At 41.2% G+C, this 21,711-nt stretch overlaps 2 protein-coding genes across 3 annotated transcripts in view; one reads left to right on the top strand and one right to left on the bottom strand.

Annotated features, from left to right (window-relative positions):
* Positions 1-2,963, top strand: part of ACTL6A (actin like 6A) — a 24,271-nt gene extending 21,308 nt beyond the window's left edge. Inside the window, exon 14 of the mRNA XM_070406760.1 lies at positions 125-2,963. Within this exon, the coding sequence (XP_070262861.1) occupies positions 125-205 (81 nt within the window). The 3' untranslated portion in view covers positions 206-2,963. The remainder of the gene's footprint in view (positions 1-124) is intronic.
* Positions 1,341-21,611, bottom strand: MRPL47 (mitochondrial ribosomal protein L47). 2 transcript variants are annotated; one of them, XM_070406762.1, is made up of 8 exons: positions 21,488-21,611; positions 18,647-18,792; positions 17,807-17,867; positions 8,944-9,040; positions 8,402-8,532; positions 7,210-7,305; positions 3,864-3,984; positions 1,341-1,524 (listed from the first exon to the last, which is right to left on the bottom strand). In XM_070406762.1, the coding sequence occupies exons 1-7, from the start codon at positions 21,583-21,585 to the stop codon at positions 3,870-3,872; spliced, it is 744 nt and encodes a 247-aa protein (XP_070262863.1). In that variant the 5' UTR covers positions 21,586-21,611; the 3' UTR covers positions 1,341-1,524; positions 3,864-3,869. The 2 variants fall into 2 exon arrangements, with proteins under 2 accessions (XP_070262863.1, XP_070262862.1); XM_070406761.1 differs by lacking the exon at positions 3,864-3,984.
* Positions 21,612-21,711: the final 100 nt, after the last annotated feature.

Raw genomic sequence — 21,711 nt, 5'->3', positions numbered from 1 at the left:
GGGTGTTCTGGAGGAGGGCAGAAACAAGAGAGGAATGGAATAGTATTTGGGGGGAGGTTTTAAGAGTTCTTCACAGATTAGGAGTTGTGAAAATAAAGATAAAATGTTTCTTTCCATTTTACAGGGCACCTTTCAACAGATGTGGATTTCCAAACAAGAATATGAAGAAGGAGGGAAGCAGTGTGTAGAAAGGAAATGCCCTTGAAAAGTGTTCCCACACCTCCACCTTCCTGTCACCTTACGTTTCATAGCTTTAGTACACTCAGGAAAAGAATGACCATCTTTTGTAGAATGTTTATACATTTTTGCATATTTCAATTTCCACTTAAAATTTTCAAGGCTTTAACTGGCTCTATAAACTAAAATAAGTTTGTGCTTTCCTTGGGATGCACTTATTCTTATTATAAGCATTTTATAATTTTATATAAATGTCTATTTTCTCTAAATATTTTGCTTTCAGTCAAATGCTTTCCAACTCTGCTTAGTATTAATTACCAGTGGATTGATAGAATTGCTTTTTATTGATGAGTAAAACGTATTGCCTATGCTTTTTACCTTAATAAAAATTGCTAGCCATCCAGAAACATTTTTGGACTTACGTTGTCTTGTGACTTGATACTTTAAATACTAAATGTATTTATGAGCATTTTCAGTGAAAGTACTCATTATTTATTAACAGCAGTTAATCCACACCATCTCACATTCTAACAGTAGTAAAAATGTTAGTGGAACTGCTTTTGCTATAGTAGTTAACTTTACTTTCCCACTCTAAGATACAGATGATACTGAAGTCTGCTTAGATGTCATCTATATATATAAAAGGCTAAGTGACCAACCAACCGTCCGGCATATATGATGTGCACTGGCAATTTAAAAATAAATGTTGACTCGTGCATGCGTGATACGTATAAAGCTCTCGCTGGCACCAATTGCACACGTGTTTTAATTTTATAATACTACTAGAGGCCCGATGCACGAGATTCTTGCCCTTGCAGCCCTGGCTTTGTCCGGATGGTCATTCTGTTGTCCGGTCTAATTAGCATATTAGCTCTTTATTATATAGGATATTATATATACTATTTTGACATGTAATTTTTTGCAGTAACATAATTACCACATAAATCTTTCTTCTAATTAATTTCCGTTCAATATGCACAATTCTGTGCACCAGGCCACTAGTAATTTATAAAATGGAAATGTAACCTGAACTTGATACCTGATTTTTAAAAAATTTGATAGAAGCATGACCACTTCCAAAAGTAGCAGGCCATATTAACACTTAAAACAGTTGGTAGTCATTTGACTAAAATACGGTTTCTTTATAAACCACATATAGTTACTTTCATATACATATTGTTTATGTAAGAAAAACAAAATGGTAAATTAAGAATTCAGACATCTTGGACAAGACTTGACTTCTGGGCTTCAGAAAGATGTGGAAACTTTTCCTGAAGAAGTTTTGCTTTCTTTTTCTCTAAATTTCTCTTCCTTATTTGGATCCGGGCGTGTTTCTCCCGTTTCAGTCTAGAATAAAAGTAACAGCAAATTATACAGAAATCTTTCTCTGTTAGTCAATACTGTCAAACTATGTCCAAGTCAATTACTTAAAGCCTGAATCCTGACAATCTCAATATTAGGTGTGTCATGTATATTATAAAACTGGAACAATCACTATAAACCTACAGGTCAAAGATAAATGTGAAATCAAAAGCATCTGTAACCCTGCAGCAATTCTCCTTATTTCCTGCCTAGAATGAATGAACAGATCTTCTGACCCTGTAAAAGAATGATCTATCTTTCTACCTTATTTAAAATCACTACAATTTTACTGACTACATCAGATTTTTTACATCCTGAGACTTTTGGGAATTACCTAATTTCGAATAGCACTCAGTCTAGCATATCCTTTCTCCTACAACAGAGAGAATAAAGCCATATCTAGAGATGATGCTTAGAGTCACCACTCTTAGGTGAGATTGCTTGTACCCATCAGTATCCCAGGGCATGAGGCATTTTGTACCTCAGCTAAATTATGTTGACCTCTAGGGTCACGTAGGAATTGTCAAAACTATAAATGATAAGTTTATGGATGCCAAGCCTCTACAGCACTGAAGCTAATATAAAATTTAATACAGAAACAAGTACTGAATAACTAATATGCCAGTGCTATGGTGGAGGTCACAGAAATTGGAGATAAGGGTTACATTTGGGAGAAGACAACATGTATATCCAAAAAAAAACAACACACATGATATAAGCTACCTTGTAAATTAAATATAATGTAAATGTAAGATTAAACAAAGTTGAAATCAGATTACCCTTCTATTCATTAATCTTTGTTCCAACTAAATTTTGGCCATTTATAAGAAATAATCATATCTGAAAGAATAAAGGTTAGTTATTCTTAAGAATATTTGAGATTACAGTACATGCTTTGAAGACTAAAAAAGGTACTTTCTAAAAGAGAATAATTAGAATGAGTATAAAGCCTGTAAGAGTAACACTGGATTCATAATTTCTCATACATTGTTTTAACCCTTTGTACGCCATAAATGTCTATAGACGCAAGCGGCGGACCGTCTCCACACACCACACGCATCTATAGCCGCAAACCTCACATATCAATTCGTCACCCAATTTTAAAATCAGACTTGTTAGTGACATCTCTGGGTTTGTAAAGAAAATTATGGTAACTTAAATTTGTAAATATTCCAGTGCACATGGAAGAAATGGGGAGGTTTCCCTTTTGGATACGTGGCAGTTAACTGGTTAAAAGTCATATTATTGCCCTAGCTGGCTTGGCTCAATGGCTAGAGCGTCAGCCTGAGGACTGAGGGGTCCCAGGTTCCATTCCAGCAAAGGCACATGCCTGGGTTGCGGGCTCAATCCCCAGTAGGGGTGTGCAGTAGGCAGCCAATCAATGATTCTCTCTCATCATTGATGTTTCTATCTCTCCTTTTCTCTTCCTCTCTGAAATCAATAAAGAAATATCTAAAAAAAATTTAAATAAAAGTTATATTATTTATAGCTTCTCCTTACATGACTAAGGGTGGAAAGGTCAAATGGGAAAACATTACGCTTGGCAAAAAAAAACAACAATCAGTGCAGTTAGATTATTTTCAGTCACTTAGCATCTGAACTGGGTCTTAAAATGTGCATAGATGGAGAGACTTCAAAGCTGTAGGAACAGGAAGAAACAGCAGAAGAAAACGAACAAGTTATGTTTAGGAAACCAGGAAAAAGGTCTGACTGGTGAAGGGTAAGTAATAAGACTGAACTGTGGGAACACTGAGTGAAAAGAGGTTTGGATTTTATCCTGTAGACAAGAAACTATAGTTTTAAGGTCTCAACAACAGCACTGATGTGATAAAAAGGTGTGAGGAAAATTAGTCTGAATGGAAGCAACATCTGAACAGACTCAAGCAAGAAAGGTGTTCAACAATTCAACTTGATGAAGAGGGACTGCACTAGGGCAGAGAGAGTGGGAGGAGGAAGGACAGATTCTGGAGACATTTTGCAAGAAAAATTAAATCAAGGACTGACAATCTAGAGCACCGGTGATAAAAAAGATGAATGACATTTAGTATTGACTTAGAATGGATATCTACACTAATAAAAGACAAACATGCAAATTGACCATACCTTCACTACACCTTAAGCCACACCCACCAGCCAATCAGAGCGACTATATGCAAATTAACCCAACCAAGATGGTGGCCGGCAGCCACGGAGCTGGAGTGAGCAGGAGGCTTGGTTGCCCAAATGATGGAGGAAGCCAAGCTTCCCGCCTGCTGCGGCCCAGCTCTGAGCTCCACTCAAAGCAACAAAGTTTCAATTATAGAAGGTAAATAAACCCCAGATACCTGCTTTCAGCCGGCCGTGGCCACAGAGCTGGAGAGAGCAGGAGGCTGGGTTGCCCCTGGCGATGAAGGAAGCCAAACTTCCCTCCTGCTCGCTCTGGCTGGCTCTGAGCTCCTCTCAAGGCTACAAAGTTTCAATTATAGAAGGTAAGTAAATCCCAGAATAAAAAAAGAAAAGAAAAGAAGGAGAGGCTGGGAGCTTCCATCACCAGGGGGGGGGGGGGGCGCTTGGCGAGCCTGAAATCGGCCCTCAGCCCCTCACCCAGATTGGCCAGGCACCCCAGTGGAGACCCCCCCACCCTAAAGTGGTGTGGCCAGCCTGCAAACAGCCATCAGCCCCTCACCCAGGCTGGCTAGGCACCACAGTGGGGACCCCAACCCTGAAGTGGGTGTGACCAGCCTGCAAACAGCCATTAGCCCCTCACCCAGGCTGGCCAGGCACCCCAGTGGGGACCCCCACCCTGAAGGGGGTGTGACCAGCCTGCAAACAGCCATCAGCTCCTCACCCAGGCTGCCCAGGCACCCCAGCAGGACCCCCACCCTGATCCGGGACACCCTTCAGGGCAAACCAGCCGGCCCCGACCCATGCACCAGGCCTCTATCCTATATAATAAAAGAGTAATATGCAAATTGACCCTAACAGCAGAACAACTGGAAATGACTGGTCACTATCACACACACTCACCACCAGGGGGCAGACGCTCAATGCAGGAGCTGCCCCCAAGTGGTCAGTGCACTCCCACAGGGGAGCTCTGCTCAGCCACAAGCCAGGCTGATGGCTGCCAGTACAGTGGTGGTGGTGGGAGCCTCTCCTGCCTCCTCAGCAGCGCTAAGGATGTCAGACTGTAGCTAGGCCTGCTCCCCGCTCTCAAATGGACATCCCCCAGGGCTCCTGGGGTGCCAGTGGGATGTCTGATTGCCAGGTTAGGCCCAATCTCCCGGGGAGCGGGCCTAAGCCAGCAGGTGGTCATCCCCCGAGGAGTCCCAGACTGCGAGAGGTCACAGGCCGGGCTGAGGGACCCCCCCCTCCAAGTGCACAAATTTTTGTGCACTGGGCCTCTAGTACTATGTAATAAAAGGCTAATATGTAAATCGACCAAATGGAGGAACAACTGGTCACTATGACATGCACTGACCACCAGGGGCAGATGCTCAATGCAGGAGCTGCCTCCTGGTGGTCAGTGCGCTCCTACAGGGGGAGCGCCGCAGCAGTGGTGGGAGCCTCTCCCACCTCCGCGGCAGTGCTAAGGATGTCCAACTGCTGGCTTAGGCCCGCTCCCCACACAGTCCGGGAGCCCACGGGGAGCGGGCCAAAGCCATCAGTCGGACATCCCCCGAGGGCTCCCAGACTGTGAGAGGTCACAGGCCAGGCTAAGGGACCCCTCCTCCCTGAGTGCACAAATTTCGTGCACCAGGCCTCTAGTACTGTAGATAAAGGGTTTTAGACCTAATTTCACTGGTGGTGGGGTTTCCCACACCACCAACAAGCAATGGTCAGACACTACCAGGGTGTGGATAATTCAACTCAATTCTCATACTACCTCCTCAGAGATGGTGCCAGAGGTTGTCACCTACACTTCCAACGACTCCCTCCTTGGACTTCTAACACCAGTCACAAATCCAAGTTTTTACCTGTACTTCTAACTGACTGGCTAGAACAGATCACAGAACTAAGGAAACCTGTTTACTCACCAGCTGATTTGTTATAAAAGGATATCACTCAGGAACAGCCTGTCAAATGACATGCATAGGGCAAGGTTTGGGGGAAAGGGTGGAGTTTCCATGGCCTCTCCCTCTAGCCACCACTCTCCCCAAATCTCCATCTGCTCACCAAACCAACTCTCCAAAACCTGTCCTTTTGGGATTTTCTTTTTATGGATGCAACATTACATAGGCACTACTGGTTATATTATTGACCATTGGCAATTGATTCAACCTCCACCCCTCTCCCTTCCCCAGAAATCAGGGGCTGGAATTGAAAGTTTCAATCATCTAGTCAAGGTTGGTTTCCCTGGCAGCCAGCCCCCAACCTTGAGTGACTTCCAAAAGGCATCATTAACATAACAAAAGACATTCTCTTTCTATTTTTCTGGCATTAAGAAATGGGTTTAGGAGCTCTGAGATAGAAACAGGGACAAGGTAAACACATATTACTTACTATAAATCACACCACCACCACAATAGATAAAACTAGAAATAAAGAAAGGTAGCTGGTTTGGTGGGGTAGATACAATTTAAACTGTGATTCTAAAGCATACTAAAATACCTTTAAGATCAGTTTAAATATGTATTTCATTCCTGTTTAAATTATTTTTTATAGTTTTTTTATTTTTGGATATGGAAACAAGTTTTGGGGGGAGAAAGTCAGTGTTTAAAGAAATCTTGCTGAAAGTTGGACATGCTATCTAAGGCAGTTCTTAAAAGCTGTGGTTCTTGTGCTGCTAGGATTTCCCCTTAAACTTCCAGCTGCTTTCCTGCCTTGAATTCTGAACTCGAGCACCTTTAGCCAGTAACCCAGTAGTTTCCACATTCTTGTGCTTTTTTGGTAGCCACAGTTAAGGAGTTGAATGGCACCCTTTCCCTGGAAACCACAAACTTGCAATTCTTCTCCCTTCCAATAGAAGTTCTGGGGTTTCATCAACCTTGCAATAACATTAGCTCACATTTTATGCAACTAAAGTATCTGGACCTTTCTTTTAACATTATAGAAAGATTTAACCATTTACTTAGATATAGACTGAAGAATAGAAAGGCAATAAAACTTTTAAAAAGATATACACTAGAACAGTGGTCGCCAACCTTTCAGACCTCACGGACCACCAGTGGTCCTCAGACCACCAGTTGGTGACCACTGCTCCAAAGGTTTCCTTAAACCAGTGGTCGCCAATCTTTTGGACCTTACGGACCACCAGTGGTCTGCGGACCACCAGCTGGCAACCGCTACACTAGAAAGTTAATAGAAGACTATTTCTGGATGGTGAGATTATACAAAACTTTAATTTCTTTTTTACCTGATTTTTCTATTTTTTCCACAATGAACATATACTTATTTATGTAAGACATGTCATCTGGCCAAACCGGTTTGGCTCAGTGGATAGAGCGTCGGCCTGCGGACTGAAGGGTCCCAGGTTCGGTTCTGGACAAGGGCATGTGCCTTGGTTGCGGGCACACCCCCAGCAGGAGGAGTGCGGGAGGCGGCTGGTCAATGTTTCTCTCTCATCGATGTTTCTGGCTCTCTATCTCTCTCCCTCCCTCTCTGTAAAAAATCAATAAAATATATATATATATAAAAAAAAAGACATGTCATCTGATGTAAGGATGTTTCATTAGTAAGGGTGCTTGTGCTCACCTGTCAAAATGTTCCACATAGGGCATTGCAAAGAATCGTTTCCTGTTGTACCTTTTATTTAGGTACCAAGGTATAGGCCACTGTTTGAACTTGTGCCTGCAAAGAAAACAAGAAGATATCGCCTTACAGAAAACATTTAATACATTTGCAAACCGACACAGTTTTAGCTTTCCTTGGACTAAATATGTTGTCAATAAATCAAAAGCAAAATAAAAAACCCTTGAAGAGAATAACACTCTTAGAGATTCTAAAATTGACACAGATTCTCTCCGCATTCCCACCCTTTCCAAATTGACCGAAACTGAATTAATCCAAATAAGAATTAGTAGAAAATAAAATAGTTCAGAGTATTTGGTTAGATGTTTTAGCAATTTATCTCTTTTCTGCATTGGATTACATGGTTAAAGATTGCACAGCTACTCTCCTAAATGTGGCCCCAAGCAGCTCCATTACCCCAAACTCCATTAAAGAACTCACCAAATGAGTAAGCAACATTATGTAATGTAATTTCAACCACCCAAAATGCCTTCTCCATTTTGCTGGCCAATGTTTAAAATTCTATTAACAATGTTTCCTTTTGGCAACTCAACCTAAAAGTAAATAAACCCCTGGCAGAGAGAGAACACACTGGGTCTTTTCAACTATTTCTATCTCAGTATAAATGTTTATTATCAGATCTTTTCCCAAGGTCTGTTAGGACTTTGGGAACCGGACTTAGGAGACAAGATTAAACTGTTTCATAACTTGTTCTAGGGCTTATCCTGGCCCATATGGCCTTATTCCTCAAAAACTTCTTTATAAGCCTAGGTTCTCAATGAGTAAAGAGGATAGGCTTGTGTCCTAAAATTAGCTTCATGGCATTCATTACTCTCTGAATTACATTTACACTATACATTTTTCTGGGGAAAGGATCTCTAACTGTCATCAAATCCTCTAAAGATCATATGATTCACCTAAGAAGATTAAGAACCGCTGTGATAAAGCACCTTTAGATAACTGAATTATGAGAATGGGATGCCTGGACTACTAGATAAATCTACCTTCATTCATATTCTGGAGCTCCAAAGTGGTTTTGGGGCCTCTGTTTATCTCTAATATAGCTAATACACCTTATACAGTGAGATATTGGACAGGGGAAGCAGCAAGGGACTTCCACTTTCATCTTAGAAAAGCCACAAAGTCAACTATGTACCAGATGATTCTTCCAAAGATGTCTTTTCTCCAGGCACCAGGTCTAGGTTTTTCTTGACCAGTCTGAAGGAGCCTTAGGGCATCTTCTCGTTCCTGGACAACTTTATCGAGTGCATCCATGGATTCTATTACCTGAGAAGAGAATAGAAAGATATAATTTCAATCACCTACAACAGAATTCCAAAGAGAACATATAAAGATTATGCCACAGAAAACCTATGAATATTTTTGTCCAAGAGCCATTCCACCAAAATCTCCCGCAATTTCACCCCTAGGTATCTACCCAAAAGAAATACAAACACATGTCCACCCATATTTGGGAGTTGCAGGGAGGAATGGGAAGTGACTGCAGACGGGCACGAGATTCCGTTTGAGGTGATGGAAATGTTCTAAAATTAGGCAGTAGTGATGGTTATACAACTCTGTATATTTACTAAACATCAAGCAGAAATAGAAAACATCTATTTGACAGGAAATACAGGAATCATTCACTCACTCCTGTTAATTTTATCTCACAAAACAGCCAGCCTCCCACAGCCTTACCTTTTCTAGCCGCTCCGGGCTTGGCATTGGTAGTATCTGCCGCTTGGCCTCCTGCTCTAGAGTTAGGAGCATGTTTCTTTCTTTCAGTAGGACATACCTATATCAAAACACAGAGCTTGTAATGCTATTTTGTGATAACATTAATAAAGTTGCAATTTAAAATTTTTTATTTTATTTTATTGATCTTAGAGAGAGGAAAGGAGGGAGAGAGGGAGATAGAGAAACATTAATGTGAGAAACATTGATCAACTGCCTCCCACACATGACCCAACCAGGGATCGAACCCAAAACCTGGATATGTACTCTGACTGGGGAATCGAACCTGTCACCCCTCAGGGTATAGGACAACGTTCCAATCAACCAAGCCTCGCTGGCCAGGTCTAAAGTTGTGATTTTTGAAATGAAAATTAATGATCTTTTCTCAAAGTCTCTTAGAAATCTCGATATACAGAATATCATTACAAGGAATAATCCTTTAAACAGAGTTATATCTACTCTTACTCATTTGTTCAATAAATTTTCCATGCATCACATATTGTATTAAGTGCCAAGAGAGTTACAAAAAAGCATAAAATATAACCCCTATATTCCAAGTGGAGAGATGAAAGATAAATGATTCAGTCAGTGCCTGTTAAATGCTAAGCACTATGTTACACACTTTACATAATTTTCATTTAACTCTTACAACTACCCTTTGTGGTTCTTATGTCCACTTTCTAAATAAAGAAACCAAGGCTGAGAGAAGCAGGGTATTCTCGAGCACATGACTAATTCAAGCTTCAAATCCTGGGCTCCCAGGGTGCAAACCTTCTCTATTTTTACTCCACCAGGCGGCCTCCGGAGCTGCAGTGAGAAGTGGTGTATGAGTGACACAGACAACAAGTACCAGAGGAGTAAGTGGGAGAGAGGAGACATTTCTTCCAGCAAGATGATCAAGAAAAGCTTCAGAGATGGGATTTGTTAGACTGGAAAGGAAAGCAAAGCAGAATCAAAGGTACTGAGTGGCAAAGCTGAAGTGAGGGTAGGTTTTGTGAATAACTGTTTGATTAAGAATTAGAGCTGAAGGAAAGGAAAGGAAGTATATGTGGAGAGCACTGAACAGGAGACAAAGGAACTGGGGTCCTATATGCAATAAAAAGACAATATGTGGCAGAAGATAGTTTGGTTTTTGCCATGATGAAATTTGTTTAAAAAATTGATTTGAAAGAGAGAGAGAGAAAAAAATCAATTTGTTGTTCCTCTTATTTATGCATTTGCTTGTTGATTCTTATATGTGCCCTGACCAGGGATTGAACCCACAACCTTGGTGTATCAGGACAACACTCTAACCAACTGAGCTACCTGGCCAGGGCCAGCCACGATGAATACTGAAACAGCCCTAACTAGCCTTTTACTAATAACTCACAGTAACAATGCTTTAGGCACATATTACACATCCTATTTTTTTTTTAATATATTTTATTGATTTTTTACAGAGAGGAAGGGAGAGGAATAGAGAGTTAGAAACATCGATCAGCTGCCTCCTGCACATCTCCTACTGGGGATGTGCCCGCAACCCAGGTACATGCCCTTGACCGGAATCGAACCTGGGACCTTTCAGTCCGCAGGCCGACGCTCTATCCACTGAGCCAAACCAGTTTCGGCACACACACCTTATTTTTAATGTGACTTATTTGTCTATAATAAATCTGTGCTGTTTTACACGTAACACTCTGACACCAAATGAGAGTTTTTTTCTCCCTCTTTGTCCCCGCCCCTCACCTCCCCCATTAACCCCTGTTCCATCCTCTTGACACCAAATGTGTTGTCTTTCCCAGCACCCCTTCTCTAACTCTGACACTACCTGGGGTTAGCATCAGATTCCACAAAGTTAAGGACTCACTCCACAACTGTCCCCCATTTCAGATGCCAACAGCAAGTTCCAGGGCTACCACACATCTGACTGACCCGCTGTAAAGTGGGAGTTCCAACGACCCCCTCCGTGGGTTCAGGAATTTGATAGACTGGCTCACAGAACTCAGGAAAGCACTTTACTTACTATTACTGGTTTAGTACAAAGGATACAACTCAGAACAGCCCAATGGAAGAGATGCAGAGGTGCTGTGCTTTCTCAAGGCATGCCCCCTCCATGTGTTCAACAACCTGGACGCTCTCCAAACCCAACTGCTTAGGGTTTTTTATGGAGGTTTCATTATGTAGGCACGATAGACCAAATCACTGACCACTAATGACTGAAGTCAATCTCCAGTACCTCTACCCCCTCCCAGAGGTGAGGGGGGGTGGCGAGCCTGAAAGCTCCACCCTTCACTCATGCCTTGGTCTTCCTGGTGCCCAGTGACCGTTCTAAACTCCTTCCCCCCTCCCGCTCCAAGAGTTGCCTAATTTGAACAAAAGACACTCCTATCACTCAGGAAATATCAAGGGGTTTAGGAGCTATGTCAATGAATGGGGACAAAAACCAAATGGATATTTCTTATTGTATCACACGATACACCTATAGTATCAGTGGTTCTTACAAGCATTTTATAATTCTATAATCTGCCCTGAAAGAGAAATAACCCTGTAAATAGGGGGATAAAACTTTAAATGCCTACTCCAGTGCTTAGCCAGATAACAACTACGAGTGAGGAGCTTGGTGGAAGAAGAGGGTGGGGGAGAAGTGGCACGCACTGCGCCCAGCAGTGGCTGCATAGACCAGCCAGTTGTAGCCATGTGGCCAGTGCTGCCAGATCAAGGTCTGATTATTAAAGAAATCTTTATTTTTGTGTGAAATCTCTCAATTTAAAAAATACAGTAAAGCCCCAACAAAACATATCTTTGGCTAAATACTGTCATTTAATGTAGGGGGTGGGAGGGTGGGCAAAATATGTGAAGGGGGTCAAAAAGTACAAATTTCTAGTTATAAAATGAGTAAGTCACATGACTACAGTTAATACTATTGAATTGCATATTTGAAAGTAACTAGCAGAGTGGATCACAAAAGTTCTCATCTCAGGAAAAAAGACTTGTACTATGTGTGGTGATGGATGTTACCTGGGCTTACTGCGATGATCATTTTGCAATATATACAAATACTGAATGATTGCATTAAAAATACAACCCTGTCTTAAATACTCTCAACTCTAATTCATCAGGAGAAACTGCCCAAAAATCTACATAAATTCCCAATTAAATGCACCCTCCAACAGTTTTCCAAAGCAAATAAGCTAAAGATTTCAGATCATGCAAAAGGTAATGAGGAAGAAGGCCTAAATGTGACCAACTCTTCTCCATTTCATTTTATTAGCTTACTGGAATTGTTAATACAAAGGTGTAGTATGACTAGTAGCAATAAAATTTCTAAACTCCCAACTACTTGAGAACTCTGGTACATTTGTCTTAATATAACTTAACCTGTCATATTTATGAAATCTATAATGATCTTATGTACCATCCACAGTACTGTGAGACAAACGCTCAATTTCTTACGGCACATAAAGTTTATACCTCCTCATTATACTAAATTGCTTCAAACACCTAGACCAAGCATGTCAAACTCGAAGTCTGTGGGCGAATATTTTTGTGGCCCAGCCAATATAACGGTATGTAAGAAACGTTTTAATAAAAATTTCGTAACTTAATTTTTACAATATCCTGTTATACATAATTATTAGTAATGAACTACAACGTTTGCTAACGACTGATTACTATAATTCTTTGAGTTGTAGAGTTAGATGATTTACTACCATTTTTTCTTGTTTTTTGAGATAGGCCTGTAGAGCTATAAACTTCCCTCTCAGGACTGCTTTCATTGTGTCCCAGAGGTTTTGGATTGTTGTGTTTTCATTGTCATTAGTGTCCAGGATGTTTTTAATTTCTTCTTTGATGTCATTGGTAACCCAATCAATATTTAATAACATGCTATTCAGCTTCCAAGTGTTTGAGTATTTTGGGTTGTTTTTATTGTAGTTTATTTCTAACATTATGCCATCGTGGTCTGAGAAGATGCTTTTTATGATTTCAATCTTCTTGAATTTGTGGAGACTTTGCTTGTAACCCAATATGTGGTCTATTTTTGAATATGTCCCATGAGCACCTGAGAGGAATGTATATTCCGCAGCTTTGGGGTGAAGTGTTCTGAAGATGTCAATTAAGTCCATCTGATCTAGTGAGTCATTTAGGATTGCTGTTTCTTTGCTGAGTTTCTGTCTAGCGGATTTATCCAGTGATGTCAGTGGTGTATTAAAGTCCCCTACTATGATTGTATTGTTGTCGATCTCTCCCCTGATATCTTCCAGAAGTTTTCTTATGTATGTGGGTGCTCCTGCATTGGGTGCATATATGTTTACCAGGGTTATATCTTCTTGTTGTATTGATCCCTTTAGTATTATGAAGTGGCCTTCCTTATCTCTGGTTATGGCCTTCACTTTGAGATGTATTTTGTCCGATATAAGTATTGCTACCCCAGCTTTCTTTTCCTTTCCATTTGCCTGAAAGATATTTTTCCATCCCTTCACTTTCAGTCTGTGTGAGTCCCTTCTAATGAGGTGGGTCTCTTGTAGACAGCAGATATATGGGTCATGTTTTTTTATCCATTCAGCCACTCGATGTCTTTTGGTTGGAGCATTTAGTCCATTTACATTTAAAGTTATTATTGAAAGGTACTTGTTTGTAGCCATTTCTTTTTTGTGTGTGTGGCTGTTTTCTTTCTGAGCTTGATATTTCTTCTTTTTACACCAGTCCCTTTAGCATTTCTTGCATGGCTGGCTTGGTGGTGATAAACTCCCTTAGCCCTTTTTTGTCTGTGAAGCTTCTTATTTCCCCTTCAATTTTGAATGATAGCCTTGCTGGATAGAGTATTCTTGGATTCAGTCCTTTGCTTTGCATCACTTTGTAGATTTCCGTCCATTCTTTTCTGGCCTGATGTGTTTCTGTTGAGAAATCATTTGATAATCTGCCGGACCGGTTTTGCTCAGTGGATAGAGCGTCGGCCTGCGGACTCAAGGGTCCCAGGTTCGATTCCGGTCAAGGGCATGTACCTTGATTGCGGGCACATCCCCAGTGGGGGGTGTGCAGGAGGCAGCTGATCGATCTCTCTCATCGATGTTTCTGACTCTCTGTCCCTCTTCCTTCTTCTCTGTAAAAAATCAATAAAATATATTTAAAAAAAAAAAAAAAGAGAAATCATTTGATAATCTAATGGGAGATCCCTTGTATGTTACTTTCCGTCTCTCTCTTGCAGCCTGTAAGATTCTCTCTTTATCCTGAACATTTGCCATGGTAATTATGATGTGTCTTGGTGTGGGTCTTTTCGGGTTCACCTTGTTTGGGACTCTCTGGGCTTGTGTGACTTTTTTCTTCCCCACCTCAGGGAAGTTTTCTGATATTATTTCTTCGAATAGGTTTTCTAATCCATGTTCATCTTTCTGTTGTTCTGGCACTCCTATTATTCGTATGTTGTTTCGTTTCATGTTGTCCCAAAGCTCCCTTAGGCTCTCCTCCTGTCTTTTAATTTTTTTCTCCATTTGCAGTACAGTTTGAGTGTGTTTTGCTTCCTTGTCTTCTAACTCACTAATTCGGTCCTCCGCTTCTCCCAGTCTACTGTTGATACTTTCAATGGTGTTTTTTATTGCAGCTATGTCGCTCTTCATTTCTTCTTTTTTTTTTTTTTTTTTTTTTTTTTTTTTTTTTTATTAAATCTTTATTGTTCAGATTATTACATTTGTTCCTCTTTTTTCCCCCCATAACTCCCCTCCTTCCAGCTCCCACCCCACCCTCCACCCTCACTCCCCACCCACTGTGTTCATCCATAGGTGCATGATTTTTGTCCAGTCACTTCCCGCATCTCCCACACCCCTTTTTCCCCCAAGAATAGTCAGTCCATTCCCTTTCTATGTCCCTGATTCTATTATAATCACCAGTTCATTCTGTACATCAGGTTATTTATTCACTTGATTCTTAGATTCATTTGTTGATAGATGCATGTTTGTTGTTCATAATTTGTATCTTTACCTTTTTCTTCTTCTTCCTCTTCTTAAAGGATACCTTTCAGCATTTCATATAATACTGGTTTGGCGGTGATGAACTCCTTTAGCTTTTCCTTATCTGTGAAGCTCTTTATCTGACCTTCAATTCTGAATGATAGCTTTGCTGGATAAAGTAATCTTGGTTGTAGGTTCTTGGTATTCAGCACTTTGAAAATTTCTTGCCATTCCCTTCTGGCCTGCAAAGTTTCTGTTGAGAAATCAGCTGACAGTCGTATGGGTATTCCCTTGTAGGTAATTGAGCCTCTTTCTCTTGCTGCTTTTAAGATTTTCTCTTTGTCTTTTGCTCTTGGCATTTTAATGATGATGTGTCTTGGTGTGGTCCTCTTTGGATTCCTTTTGTTTGGGGTTCTCTGCGCTTCTTGGACCTGTAAGTCCATTTCTTTCACCAGGTGGGGGAAGTTTTCTGCCATTATTTCTTGAAATAGGTTTTCAATATCTTGCTGTCTCTCATCTTCTGGCACTCCAATGACTCTGATATTAGACCGCTTAAAGCTGTCCCAGAGGCTCCTTACACTATCTTCACACTTTCGGATTCTTTTTTCATTTTGCTTTTCCAATTGGGTGTTTTTTGTCGAATCTTTGGTTTGATTATTGTACTCCTCTGGTCTGCTATTGGGTATAATATTCTTTATTTCAGTCCGTGTATGCTTACTTTCTAATTTCTTTATCGTAGCATCGAGGGTCTCATTAGTTTTCGTGAGGTTCTGCACAAATTTATGGCAAGCCCTCAAAATTGCGATTCTTAGCTCCATATCCTCCATTTCTGTCATGTTTTTTTGTCTCCGCATCTTTTATGCTTTCTTGGTGCACCCCCTTGTGGTCTCTGTGCGCAGTCTTGTTCTAGCCAAGCCTTAATTGTTGTAGTTAACACTAGGGGGATTTGACCCTCAGGCCGGCTGGCTATAGTAATCAGCTGTGCGGAAAACTCTGTCTTCTGGGGAGGCGCTAATCCAGCCTTTGCCTGAGGCGATCAGCAAATGGCTGTGCGCAGGCTTTGGGCGGGGCGGGATCAACAGGGCGGGCGGAGGGAGCAGTTATGGCCACGCTCAGTCCCGTTCCCAGAGGCTCTGCTTCTCAGAACCCCGGCAGCCGCTGCAAACCTCGGAGAGAAAGCTGCCCTCAGGTCCCAACTGATGCCGGATAATCCCGCTTCTCCCGTTTGAGTCTGGGTCCCTAGAGACTCGCCCGGATCTGGAGCCCAGAGTCTGAGACTCAGTCCCGACAGAAAACGACAACCGCGCCCTCAGCCACCAGCCCGCTTTGCGCGCGCACCTCGGTACCTTTGTATTTTCCACACTGCGCCGCCTCTGAGCCTCGATTTGCTGTTCTCTTTCCTTCTAGTTGTAGAGTCTCTCTTCAGCCAGCCTTCCTGTGGTTCTGGGTGATGTCCGTTCAGTCTTTTAGTTGTATTTTTGAAATGGTTGTTTGCGGCAGCGGTCTCCGGTGTTTACCTACGCCGCCATCTTGGTCGACTCCTCATTTCTTCTTGGGACTTACTTAAGTTGTTGATTTTTTCATCTGTTTCTTCTAGCTTCTTGCATAAGTAGTTGATTTTTTCATCAGTTTCTTCTTGCTTCTTGAACATCCGGTGCATGTACTCTAGGAACCTTATTCTGAATTCTTTTTCCGTCATGTTGCATATCTCTGTCTCACTTAGCTGCTTTTCTGGCGAGTCCTCCTTTTCTTTCCTTTGGGGGTTTCTTTGTCTACCCATGTTTGATCTCACTGACATGACTAGTTGTTGAGTCGTTCAGTGGCTGGACCCTGGGTGGCAGTGGCTGCTCCCTGGGTGGCAGTGGCTCCTCGGGCTGTGGTTGCTCCTTGGGTGGTTGTGGTAGCAGCGGCTCCTCTGTTGATAGCAGAGCCTCTGGTGGGTGCTGTTCACAGCTGTGGTGGCTCTTCTGGCTGGTGGAGGGAGGCTTCACACACAGCAACTGTTCCCCAGGCAGAGCGTGTGGTGATCAGGAGGCCGCTGTTGCTTTAATCTTTGGGGTAAGTCTAACCTTTCCGTGGAGGGATGCAGGTCTCCTCTGGGCTCTTGCAGTCGCGCTGCTTTAGAGTCGTTGCCTCCGGGTTAGTAGCCGATCTCTGGATGCGGATAACAGCTACACAAGATGGCGTGGTCTCGCCGCTGCGCTGGCGCCCAGGGGGAGGTTTCAACCTCAATCTCTAACCATCCCCATTTTTTAGGAGTTCTCTGTCTTTCCTGGCTGCAAACTGTCTCTCAGCTGAGCCTCCTTAGCTTGATTGGGCTGATTGTTACCCGTTTCAGCTGCTCGCCCTTATCTGCTCCGGGACAAAGCACCAACACGTCTGTCTAAGCCTCCGCCATTTTTTCCCTCACGACTGATTACTATAATCGTGTTGCATTCATTTCCCTTACGCACCTTCGACGGCTTCCGCACAGGTGCACCATCTCTCTCCACTAATATTAGCAGCGAATATTTTAGCAGCTGATTGCCACCTCATTAGTCTTGGACTGACTTGTTTGGTGTGTGCAACAGGAAATATTTTGCTTTCGGAGAACAAGAAAAATAGGTTTATTTGCGTTACGCTTATTAATTTGTGCAGTTATTCAGTGTCTGGTAAGTTAATGTTCAAGAAAAAATATTAATTTTTTATTAAAATATTTTATTATTTTATGTTAACTATTACTCATTTATTTCAGCCCTTTGTATTCAGCATGTGTCTATCGAAATACACCTATGTTTCTATGAGAATTGCAGCTTTTGTTTTTTTGTGGCCCACATAAACTTAAACCTTGTTTATTTGTCCCGTTAGTTAGTCTTTGAGTTTGACATGCTTGATCTAGATATTCATGTACTCAGTATACTTACCAAAGTTTATGTAAGTCTTCGTTACTTTTGTTCCTTAACTGCTGACAGGTCCATGCAGCTCCTATTAAAATGATAAATTCATAACATGAAATAATTTTCTAGCTATGTGTCCTTTGGCAAATTACTTAACCTTTCAAACCAGTTTCCTTATCTGTAAAATATATTATAGCTTTATTATATTACAGTATAAAATGCAACTAGAATTAAATTGGGGTTAAATTAGCTAATACATGAAAATATGAGTAATGAGACTGGCAATAGCATTCAAAAATGTTAGTATGGCTATAGAATGTATTTTCACAGTTTAAGGTAAAAATACATCATTATAAATTAATTTTCAATTATCTCTAAAAAATAAAATTTAAGCCCTGATCAGGTAGCTCACTTGGTTAAAGTGTCATCCCAATACACCGCAGTTGCAGGTTCAATCCCTGATCAGTGCACATATATAGTAAGAATCAACCACTGAATGCATAAACAAGTGGAGCAACAAATCTATGTCTGTCTGTCTGTCTGTCTCTATCTCTTTCCTTCCTTCTTCTTTCTCTCTCTAGAAATTGATAAAGTAAAAAAACCTATTTTTTAAAAAAAAAATCTAAAACAAAGCCAAACATCAATTTACTGAAAAAATTTAAGCCTACTCCTCTTCTAAACCTTTTGCCAAGCTGCCAAGGAACAATTAACTCTATCATATTGTCCTTTTAATTTTCACTAATAGACATTCCCAAAGGAAATTTAAAAAAGGAAAACCCCAAGTAATTCCTAAACTGGATAAATAATCCCAACATGATGGATAGTTCAAAAAAATATATTTAATACCAATCAACCCAAATACCTCACCAGATTTCACTTTTTCTTCTCCCCAATTCTTTGGGTCATCAAAAAATTCTTCCAGTCCTTTCCTTGATAATGTGGTATGAAGTATTCTACACTGGTGTAAAGATGTGACACTTGGTATATTCTTAGGCGACAGAATAAGAGAAAACCTGCAATTGAACATACATAAACAATTGCTACCCTATAATTTCAGAGGCAGTATATTTACATTTATATTTTAAGGTAACATATGTAGGTCCTTCATAAACTACTAGTGGGCATATGAGTAGATTAAAATTATTCTGAAGGTTAATTTTGCAACATGTATTAGAGGCCCCAATGTTTCTTCCCTAACTCATTAAGTCCACATCTAGAAATTACAACTAAAGAAATATCATAGGTGGAAACTGATAAATGTAAATATCTATTAAAGCATTATATATGATATTAAAAAGTTGATATTATAAATGTGAAACCATGAGTGGTTTAAAAATTATGTGTCCATATGACAGTCTATTTTGTGGTAATTTAAAAAATCATGTTTTTAAAGAATATTTAATAACCTGGTAAATAATTTAAAATACAGTAGTGAAGCATGTCACAAGTATTGCATTCCTACCAAAAAAAAAATTAACCTGAATCTAATCATGAGGAAACAATCAGACAGACCCAAATAGAGAGATATTCTAAAAAGATTGATCTTATAAAAAAGATGTCAATGTCATGAAATAAAAAAAGGAACTATTCTAGATTTTAAAAGATTAAAGAGATATGACAACTAATGCGAAAAAATGAATGTTGTTTGGACTCTGAATAAAAAAATAAGAAAAAAAATTATCAGGACAACTGAGGACATTTGAATTTGGGCTATAAGAGTAGTGGAATAATAGTATGTATCAGTAATAAATTCTTCAGTGGGTGGAGTGCTGACTCAGTGGATAGAGTGTCGGCCTGCAGACCGAAGGATCCAGGGTTTGATTCTGGTCAAGGGCATGTACTTGGGTTGCAGGTTCCTCCCCAGCTTGGGCCCTGGTCAGGGCGTGTGCAGGAGGTAATCAATCGATGTGTTTCTCTCACATCAATATTTCTCTCTGTCTTTCCCTCTCTCTTCCACTCTCTATGAAAATCAATGGAAAAATATCCTCAGGTGAGGATTAAAAACAAGAACAAAAACACTGTTCTTGTTCTTATGAGATACATGCTGAAGTGTCATGATGCTTGCAATTTGGACATGCCTCAAATAGTTCAGTGGGGAAAAAGACCTGGATATAAAGAGATAAAGAAAAATGTAATAAAATGCTAAAGCTTGCCCTAGCTGGTTTGGCTCAGTGGATGGAGCATCGGCCTGCGAACTGAAAGGTCCCAGATTTGATTCCAGTCAAGGGCACATGTCCAGGTTGTGGGCTCGATTTCCAGTGGGGGGGCTTGCAGGAGGCAGCCGATCAATGATTCTCTCTCATCATTGAAGTTTGTCTCTCTCTCCTTCTTCCTTCCTCTCTGAAATCAATAAAAATATATTTAAATAAAAATGCCAAGGGTTGATTAAGAATATATGGTTACTCTTGGTACTTTTCTGTTGTTTTGAAATTCTTAAAAATAAAAAGGTGGGGAAACAAGGGTAGAGCACAAGAATGCATATATGTAAATATAGTCCTGGTTTTATTTCAAAACTAGAGGCCCAGTGCATGAAATTTGTGAATGTGTAGGGTCCCTAGTGGTTGCTGGCTGGGGCCTCCCTTCCCCAGCAGCCGGCTGCCGGCCAGGGCCTTTCCTTGTTCCGTGCCGCCACCTGGTGGTCAGCGCACACAGTGAGCTATTGAGCTCCCAGTCGGTCAAACTCCTGAGGGGAAACTTTGCATATTAGGCTTTTATATATACAGATTACATGTATGTGTACATATGCAAAGTTAAAAAGGGGAGGAAATCTGTTTATCTCTGAGTGGTAGAATTAGAGTTGATTTTTGTTTTCTTCTTCAAAATATCTGACCCTATTTCCAAAGTGTCTGCAAATGAACATAATTTATTCTAATAAAAAAATCTAAAATTAATTTTTAAGGAAAAAGGATAACTAGATGGAAGAGACAGTGGATTCAAGTTACAACCTCTGAGCCTCTGCAAAATGAAAACAATATTGCTTATCTCTAAAGTTACATGTAATATGTAGGAACACTGTAATATAATAAATGCTCAATAATTGTGCTGGACTCAAGAGCACATACATTACTTCCTTTTAGGAAAAAAAAAATCGGACATACCCAACTATTTATAAAATTCAAATCATTACAGACAAAAGCCAATAAGGGGGAGGAAACATATACCCAAAAGTCAAAAACGATGGGTCTGACCAGAAGACAACCTGACTTTGCAGAAATAATGAACACCGCGTGTAGGATGTTCTGTCTCCCACCTGCAAGGGCAGCTTTTCATTTACGCGGCTACTTTCATTTATTCACTCAGCTTGACTGAACAATCGCTTTGTGACCTATCGCAGGAATAACAAGGCCCCTTCGTCTTTACCCATCCAAGCTCGACACAGCTTTCAGTCCAAAGCCAAAAGCTCTCCAGTGAAGCTTTCCCCAACTCCCACCGCCCAACGGGCTCCTTCTATGCCTCTACCTTTAATCAGCAAGCACCGGGCATCTGCAGACCCCAGGGACAGCCCGGTTCACAGCAGGCGGCAACAAAATGAGGCAGGAAGGGAAACGCCTTGTGGGCGCCTGGTACCAAGTCACTCATTCCTCCCCGAGTTGGCTTCGGGCTCAAGCCCATCCGGCGACCTTTCCATCCCTGAGCTGCTCTCAGCATCTCAGCAACCAGACAAGATCCCAAGTGGAGAGGGCCACACCTCTTCCTCACATCACTTACCCTGTGCCAGCAGGGACCTGAGGGCTCATGAACGACCGGGAAGTCTGCAGGGCGGCTGACACTTTCCTGCAAAGAACGGCGAACCTGGCAGCAGCCATTTTTTTTCTCGCGTCAGCAAACCGCGTTCTCGTCCACAGATGCGTCACTTCCGGCGCGTCGCTCCGACCGGAAGCAGAGCACAGGAACAGCTTTTGCCCTCACTCAACATGGCCGCCTTCCGCCTT

This window comes from Myotis yumanensis, unplaced genomic scaffold, assembly GCF_028538775.1.
Source record: "Myotis yumanensis isolate MYYU_CA2020_CCGP unplaced genomic scaffold, mMyoYum1.0.hap1 SCAF_2, whole genome shotgun sequence".
Classification (NCBI taxonomy): domain Eukaryota; kingdom Metazoa; phylum Chordata; class Mammalia; order Chiroptera; family Vespertilionidae; genus Myotis; species Myotis yumanensis.
This window is presented reverse-complemented; position numbering and strand designations above follow the sequence as displayed.